This window comes from Adiantum capillus-veneris, chromosome 18, assembly GCF_014529385.1.
Source record: "Adiantum capillus-veneris isolate H3 chromosome 18, ASM1452938v2, whole genome shotgun sequence".
Taxonomy (NCBI): domain Eukaryota; kingdom Viridiplantae; phylum Streptophyta; class Polypodiopsida; order Polypodiales; family Pteridaceae; genus Adiantum; species Adiantum capillus-veneris.
Genome location: NC_140948.1, coordinates 82,814,505 through 82,823,589, shown reverse-complemented (window position 1 = coordinate 82,823,589; position 9,085 = coordinate 82,814,505). Strand labels below are relative to the sequence as shown.

General features: G+C 44.5%; 1 protein-coding gene across 1 annotated transcript; it reads right to left on the bottom strand.

Annotated features, from left to right (window-relative positions):
* Positions 1-771: 771 nt before the first annotated feature.
* LOC147435955 (uncharacterized) lies at positions 772-2,233 on the bottom strand. The gene is made up of 3 exons (XM_086488068.1): positions 1,259-2,233; positions 1,060-1,161; positions 772-958 (listed from the first exon to the last, which is right to left on the bottom strand). Exons 1-3 carry the CDS (start codon positions 2,225-2,227, stop codon positions 914-916), a joined length of 1,116 nt encoding a protein of 371 aa, XP_086344194.1. The 5' UTR covers positions 2,228-2,233; the 3' UTR covers positions 772-913.
* Positions 2,234-9,085: the final 6,852 nt, after the last annotated feature.

Genomic DNA, 9,085 nt, shown 5'->3' with positions numbered 1-9,085 from the left:
CATATAAGGCAACATCTTTAAACCCTTATTCCTATCTACCTCTTAGCCATTTCCAACAATTTTGCTTATGTAAATTGCACCCTTTTTTGTATGTCCCTTGGTCAGTTCCAACATTTTTGGTATGGCTCATGTATTATCCGCAATCCGATAATTGTACTGGTCCTTCTTAAAACTTAAACAATACCTTTCCATGCTTCCTTCATCTATTGCAACCTTCCAAGGGTACATAAGAATTTTTTAAATTATTTATCAATAACCTAGCAACAGTCTTTAAATTGCTGTAGAATTTCACTACAAGAGGTTATGTGCTCTTGTGACGCTCTTAGCGACGGAAATACACTGGGTTTTTATAACCCCCGGCGTCGCTATAAGCGTCGCTACGAGAGCGTCGCTATATGCGTCGCTATAGGCGTCGCTATAAGCGTCGCTATAGGCGTCGCTATATAGCGACGCTTATAGCGACGCCTATAGCGACGCTCTCACAGAAGAGTATAGCGACGCATATAGCGACGCTACAGAGCCATAAATAGCGACGCTTATAGCGACGCCTGAGAGAATATTTTTTTGGTGGCAGGGCATTGAATGCCCTGCCACCCATCAACCATATTGTACTTGATTCACTTTTTAAAAAAAGTGCAAAGGTAAATAATAGACCCAAAATAGTCACCCACAAGACGCATTGTTTGCAAAATTGACAATTGTACACATCATAGACAAACTGAATTGATTGGCAAATGTAATAATGACAATTGTACAACATCATAGGCATAAAGAATTGATTGGCAAAAGGAATTGCGGTGACAAATGTAATAATATACATGGTTCAAAAAGACGTATAAAATCCGTCTCATGATACATAAGCTATGAGAAACCCTAAACTAATGCTATCTAGCTACGGCTAAACTGACGTCGTCTAATCAGACGTCTCATCGCGTCCAAGCGGCGTATCTGTCGGATTCTGCAAAAAAAGACAATAAGACAGTTTTCAGTAAGTATAAACATATAACGACATTTATAAAACAATACAAAAAATAAAAAAGAGTAAACCGTAATACTAACCATGCCGCTGCGAGAACTGAGAATGTCCATCAGGGCGTTTAAGCCCTTCCTGCCTGCGTACTCGCGCTCGTACGGTGTGGGATCACGTCCTGTCATCGACCACTGTCAAAACATACAAAGATTTCATTATGTTAGAACTAAAAAACTCATAAACCCTAAACTATCGAACATGCATAAAGAGCAATGTGAAAAGACTTACAAAATCGGCCTCAAATGATGCCCATCCACCGCTCCCCAAGTGGTGCAAGCTCCCTGCCTCTACTCGCGCTCTGGCTGCATCTTTTTGTTGCTTCCACTTGTCGGGATTCTCGCGCGCTGCTTTCTTCGCATTCTTCCAATCTTCTTTGGCCAGCCAATCTGGCCTATTCCACCCATTCTTGATTGCTTTTTGCACTTCGGAACGCTTGTGTTTGCAGTATTCGCGCATTCGAATCTTCATCAGGTCTTCATTGAAGCGCTGATCCCGTGTTGGAACGGGAAACTCATCATGAAGTATGCTGATGACTCTGTTTTTTAAATCACTTGGTACTTCACTCCATTTGTTTAGTATATAGTGTCTAAACAGCTGAGAGCAAAGACCACGCATGCGCGAGATCACCTTCTTGCCGTCATCATCCATGATGATGCCGCCGCTGATGTCGACGGAGTAAGGCAAGCCCTCTGGCCGGTGACGCGTGAACCTGGGTGTCCCGGCAGGGGTCTCTAGCGGCGTGTCGATGGGGGTACGGACGTCAGGTGTCTCCACCGGCGTCTGGGCCCCGAAGCGAGGAGTGTCGAGTGGGGTGGCTCCTGGCGGAGTAGGTAGAGGTGTGTAGCTTCTAGGAACAGTCAGCCGTGCAAAACCTGGCGTAGACGGCGATGCTGTGGCTGGTGTGGGGGCGGGCAAAGAAGGGGAGGGTAAAGAGCCTCGTCGAACACGAGGCGGTGTGGAGGCATCGGTGGCGGAATCCCCACAACAACCGCCACCGCCACCACTAGAGCGCCGGTGTCTAGAAGAGTGTGACGCTCGTCTCGTCGACGCCGAAGCTTCGGAGCGCGCCGAATGCTCCGAAAGAGAGGGAGATGCGGATGGTGTAGGAACGCGCGATGATGCGCCAGAGCGATGACGCTCCACGTACCACTGTCTCTGCTGCGGTGACAAAGAAGAAAGAAACTCCTCATCATCCATACCTGCATTAAACACACGAATATTTAAACTTAATATTGAATGAATAGAGTAGACAATGACGCAAATACCATTAAATACAATGACGTAATGACGCATATAAATACAATGACGCAATGAATCGAGTGGTAGAAGAGGCAAGTCGAAAACTCAGAATTTTCAATCAAAAGAGCTAGAGCTTTTACAGCACGGAGCAAAATTGTTCAAATACAATATTTGTGGCTTTAAGAGATCTCTCTCTCATCCTCGCATAACTCAGCATAACTTCCTATATCTATATAGAGCTCTCCGTTTAAACACATATCCTCTGTTTCATTTTGTAGCTCCTCTGCATGCACCCCATATAGAGCAGTAGCATCTTGATGCTCGTCTGGCACCACCGCAGCGGCTTCTGATTGAGCATCTTCTCTGATCTCCTCCATTGATGTCGTTGTGATTGGCACATGGTAGCCTTCATACGTCCTTGCACTACGAGGGGCTACCTCTATGACGTACCACCAGTTTGATGTAGACTTTGTAGGATGAAATACTACCTGCCAGAGCCACATAACTTACATGAGAGCTTTCAAGCACATAACTTGTAAAAGGGGGATGTTAACTATTTATATACTTACTTGTTCACAATGCTCGGGTAGTACGAAAGTGTCTCTTAGGTCAGTCCATTTCTTAGTAGAATCCACCTCAAGAAAACCAGACTCTCCTCTACGCACAGTAGCGTTTCGACCCTCCATGATTATCTTGAACCATTGCACGTCGAACAAGTCGACAAAAAATCCTCTGTAATCGATCCTCAAAATCTCTTGCAGCGTGCCGAAGTAAGTGAGTTCCGCCACCACGGGATCTGCATCAGAGGAACGTCGTCGACTAGACTGTTCAAATTTTGCCATGATTCCACAATCTTGAGTAAAACGCTTTTTGTCGATTCGTTCCACCCTAAAATGTCGACCTTTACACCATGCTGCTGTGTATGACTTATACTACAACGAACAAAGATTATGAGTGGCCGTTCAAACGTTTATAAATAAAGTCACTTGCTAGTCGTACATTGCAAACTTACCTTGGTCGCGCAACCCCGAGAGTACTCCCACTCTTCTTCAGTCACTTCGTCACCGCATTGTTGTGCGCTTTTCAATTGGTTGTGCAACCATCTTAAGCTCATGAAGGTTGGTAGGCTCTCCAGAACCGCTGGATAGTGCATCGGTGGTCGTCTTCCCCGTCTCCACTCGATTCGTGCCCTTTGTCGCTCTTGCTTTGCATCCTCATATTGTGAAATCCACTTTTGCATCACTGGATTGTGAAGCATGCAAAATCGGTTGATTTTAGCCTCTAGATCTTCCGTCATCTTCTTCTCAACACCGAGATTGCACATGACAATCCCAGATATGCGCTCATCATCTATGGTTCGCCATAGCGTATCCCGGGATTTATCAAATCCGTCTAACCACTCTCCAATGTACACTAGGGACTCTGATACCAACCAACCTTCTGCCATGCTACCCTCCGGACGTGCCTTTTGACGCACATATCCCTTAAGCGTTTTCATGAAACGCTCTAAGAAGAACATCCATCTGGAATGAACTGTGCCAGCTATTTCCACCTCATCAACTATGTGAATAAGAAGATGCACCTGAATGGTTAGCATTGTAGTAGGAAAATGTTTCTCAAACATGCACACAAGCTCCGCAGCATTTAGTTTGGCGAATGGTATGGAGTCTACGTCGATCTCCTTTTGTGAGATCCATTGCACCAGCTTTGCAAGTTTGTAGATTGTGTTACGGATGTCGAGAGACAAACATCCCTCAATGGCAACCGGTAAAATAAACTGTAAAGTATGTGCAGCAATGATATTAAAGTCCACATTTTATGCAATGATATTAAAGTCCACTATGAACGTACCTGACACATTTTATGCCAATCGTGTGACTTCAAACCGGTAAGCTTTCCTTCTTTAGTAAAACACGTTCGGAGCGAGTGCATTACGCCAGTGGGGGTCCGCAAAGATCGAATGGCCTCTTTTACTTTGCGTTCTTGGGCTCCTGTGAAAATCCATGGTGCTTTAGGAAGTTTTATCGATCCATCAGACGCTGTTTGCGGACAATATTGCTCCATACGATCCACATTTCTAAGGTCAACTCTGGCTCCCAAAGTATCTTTCTTGCCGGTCAAATGGTCCCATAGTAGATTACCCACATTCTTGAATATGTGCATTGGATCGAGCAAGTGATTGATCACGAGTCGAGGCCAGTATGGTAACTCGTACCATAGAGATAGTCTCTTCATCCTTGGAGGCAATCCGTCATCGCACATCTCCTTCTGCTCTAACCATGCTTGTGCAGACATCCTTGGTGGCTCTCTTCCCAAAAAGCCGTCGCGTAACACATGATTCTCCGGAAGATACGCTTGATGACCTTCGTAGATTTGCTTCTTCAGTGAGGGTGCCCTACGTGCATTCAGTCTAGGTCCACATGTGACACATGCTCTGTATCCGCTTGTTTGAAGCCCTGCATGTATACACATGATAATAGATCAACTATGGGGAAAAACAAGATTTACAGTGTCTGAGAGAGGAGTGTCAATAGATCACCTGAGCATTCTGTTAGCCCGGGATAGTCATGCATGGTCCACATTAGAATACCTCTGATCAAAGCATTCCGTCGTCCTGTGTGTCGGCTCATATCCACCACCTCTATGCCAATCCACAATTGTTGTAGCTCTTCCAATAGTGGACGAAGATACACATCCATATTCCCCACTTTATATCGCCCTGGCACAATCAAGCTTAGCCATAGGTGCCCCTTCTTCGTAGTCAACCACGGGGGAATGTTGTAGTTGACGATGACAACGGGCCATACACTGTAAGATGTTGATCTTTGACCAAATGGATTTACGCCATCCATAGCCAGGCCTAAGCGCAAATTTCGAGCTTCCCTGGCAAAATCCGACCATGTTCCATCTATATGTTTCCAGGCTGCGCAATCTGCAGGAATTCGTAGCACACCATCCGAAGATTTATTCTCCTCATGCCATGATGCTAGGGCGGCCATGGACTTACATTCGAAGAAATGCTTGATGCGAGGAAGCAAAGGAAAATGTCGCAAAACCTTTTGTGGAATTTTTGTCCCGTGGAGATCTACTCGATATCTTTCGGAATCACATTTCGGACACTTCTCCATGTCTGTGTATTCCCCTCTGAAAAGAATGCAGTCATTAGGACAAGCGTGGATAGAATTGTAATCCATCCCCAAGTTTCGCAAAATCTTTCTTGCTTCATCTCGGGAATCTGGCATCACATTGTCAGCTGGTAGAATGTGCTCTTTCAGCAATCTACACAACATAAAAATATGATACAGTCGTGTAGAAATCTATCAGATCATTATACACCATGAGCTCTATTAAAGTAAACTAATTGTAATAGATCACCTGAAAAGCGCTGTGACGCTAGTGTCACTCCATCCAAACTTTGCCTGCATGTTGAGAAGAACCAGGAGTGCTTTCAATCTAGACATACGTGCTCCATTATACAATGATGTATCGGCTTCACTTTTCATATCATCATAGATAAGCCTTTCTGAATCCATGATCGTCTCGATCATTTCATCAATCTCGGGCTCAAACATTGCCTCGTTGGGAATGTGCTCTGCATGATCATCCCCCGAGCTGTCAGAGGCTACATCTTGTGGCCTCACATATGCTGCTTGACCAAAGCGCCTGCGAATACGTCTATTGGGTTGCAAGATTGCTGCTTGTTGGCCAGCGTCAGAGTCCGACGAGTTATAATTGGCAACAACTCGATCTATAATAGATGGATCGAACTCGCCAAATTCACGAACGTGCTGCAAAGAAACACGTCTTGTCCGTCGCACAGCATGCTTGCATTGATTACAAGGACATAAGACCCTCGTTGAGAGATAGGTGTTTCGGTTGGACGGTCCCACATCCTCGTCGCTACTCATAATGAGGATAAAAAACTTATAACCTAGACAACAAATTTAATATTCTATTGGCATTCTTCATCTTATCTCTCTCTCTCTCTCTCTCTCTCTCTCTCTCTCTCTCTCTCTCTCTCTCTCTCTCTCTCTCTCACCTCACATTCTCTAGTCATGTCCAATCCCCGCACACCTCGGTCTAGAGGTGCACGGAGATCAGAACCACCGGGTTATAATCTCGTCTTTATTGGTCAATACCTATATTTGTGGGTACAAGAAATCTAGACACCCACGTCTACATGATACTGCATGTAGTGGACAAAATCCCTTTGCCTCTTCTCTAGCTGTAGCACTTCACTTCATCTTAACATCTTTTCACAGTAGATCTTTTCACTGTTCGTCTAACTCTAAACCCTAAACCGTAAGTAATTCTTGCGTGGACTCGATCTAATGTAAATAAGCGTAAATCTAAATAAACGTAAATCTAACTAAAAATAAAGCTAAATCTAATTTAACGTAAGTCTAATGACTAGAGGTTGTCTAGATGGTCATTGTGTCGGGGATGTAGTGACTCTTGCCGCCCTGAAGATCCACCTTCTTCCCTATCTTCTGAAGACATTTCACCAGTACTTTTGGATCGACGGAGCCCACTATGAGTGAAGGCAGCAATACCCTATATTCCATTGAGGGCTTTCTTCACCCGCTTCATGCAGGCATCGCAGTCTATGGAGACCCGCATCTAATCTAATATAACATAAATCTAAATCTAGCTTAAATAAATGTAAATCTAGTTAAAAATAAACCTAAATCTAATTTAATGTAAGTCTACATATAACCTAATCTTTAACGTCTTTTAAAATAGTTTCCTACGACGTTATAACTCTCTTCTTCCTGTGTGTGTGCGCGTGTGTGGATGTGTGTGCCAATAAAAAGAGATAAATGGTATAACCTTTCTATCACCCATGCCAAGTATGATAGATTGATTATGCCATTTCTCTCTTGAATAATAGGTCTTCAGTTCAACTCCTCGTCGGCTAGATCTTTAGGTTTTTTAATTTTAATTAGTTTCCTACGACGCTCCCTTAGTTTCTCTTTCTTTCTCTCTCAATGTGTGTGCGTTTTTTTGGATCGTATGCATGTTTTCTTTCTCTTTTCCTCTCTCAATGTGTGCGTTTTTTGTTTATGCATGTTCTCTCTCTCTTTTCCTCTCTCAATGCGTGCGTTTTTTGTTTATGCATGCTCTCTCTCTCTTTTTCTCTCTCAATGTGTGTGTGCATTCTTTGTTTATGTATGTGTGTGCGTTTTTGCACTCTCTCTCTCTCTCTCTCTCTCTCTCTCTCTCTCTCAAAAACACTATATGTGTGTGTGTATGTGTGTGTGTGTGAGAGAGAGCGCGATGGAGAGAGAAAGAGGGGAAGGGAACATGAGAATGAGGAGAGGGAAGGAGCATACCTGGCTCTCCTTCCTCTCCTCGTGTGTGTGTGTGTGTGTGTGTGTGTGTGTGTGTGTGTAAAAGAAAAAGAGAGAGAGAGAGAGAGTGAGGGAGAGCGTTACCTGTTCTTTGCTTGAGGGCGCCGAAAAACTCAGATCTGAGATCTGAGTTTTTGGGCGCGCTCGGTTTTTTTTTTTACCCCAGCTGGCGTCGCTATGAGCGTCGCTATGAGCGTCGCTATGAGCGTCGCAAATTTCTTTGTAAATTTGCGACGCTCATAGCGACGCTTATAGCGACGCTCATAGCGACGCCGGGATTTTTTTTTTTGAGCGTCGCTGTGTGAGCGTCGCTAATGTGAAGAGCCTCTTGTAGTGTTTTTTTTCGAGAAATAAATGGCATGCAATTTTTTGTATTGATTGCTGAGTGAGGTCATAGATCCTCACATGTGCACTCACGTAGTCATTAAAAACAGGCCCAACGAATAGATACGCATCTGCTGACTCCACAATCTCCAAGCAAAATGGGGAGCTGACAGCACCCCAATATGTCCCAATGAAATGCGAGTGCGTCTCAAGAAACAACCCTTTGGCTGATGGCATCAGAGAAACCGGATGCCATGCATGTAGAGGGGAGAGCTGAGTTTCAAGCAAGAAACGTCCATTGAATGTCTAAATGCAATGGAGGGAAACTTACCAAACGTAGCTCGTAATTAACAATCCATGCTCGCATTCGATGGCTTGTAGCCACAAGACGGAGTGAACGACACCAAGGCGGGTTGGACGAGGAGTTTAAAAGGAGGGCAAGCCGTGCGGTTTGCAGAGGGAGAGGATGGGCCGGCTGAGCCAACATACTTTGCGCATTCAAAGAAGGAAAGGTCTTTGATGGGTGTCTGGCATAATCTGAACAGTCCAGAGAACGAGAGCCCTACTGAAGCAAAGAGAAGACATTGGCAACGCCTCCAAGAGCTGGCTTTGCTCGTGTGGAAATGAAGAGTGTAGGTAGGTGAGGGGCGACTATCAAGGATAGCACTCGATCGCTCGTATCCACGTGCATGCGAGTCAATGGCCCCAAAATGAGCACCACCCAACTTTGGATTGGGTAGTTACCTCTCTAGCACTAATCGGGTGTCAACACATCCAAGGGGAGTGACCATCCCAACATTCACGCTTATTTTTGTACCAAAGAAATTTTTAAAAGCCAGAATTGACCCACCTACCCTCATCAAAATCCCACGATCTTACCCTCCCTTGTAGAGCAACACGTGGTGCTCCTGGCCAAATTTCAAACTCCTCAAAATTTCAAAATGTGACCCCCTAAACCTTCTTGAGACCTTAGGTGTTCCCCTATTGGCCCCTCTACCCTAAAGCCTACTCCCTCACAAAGCGTTACTCTTGACAAAAGTGTGGATTATTGTAGAATAAAATGAAGTTTCATTGAGGAGAAAAGGCCATTGGAAGATAGTTTTTCTAGCACAAAGTTTCAACAAAAGAATGATTTGGGATA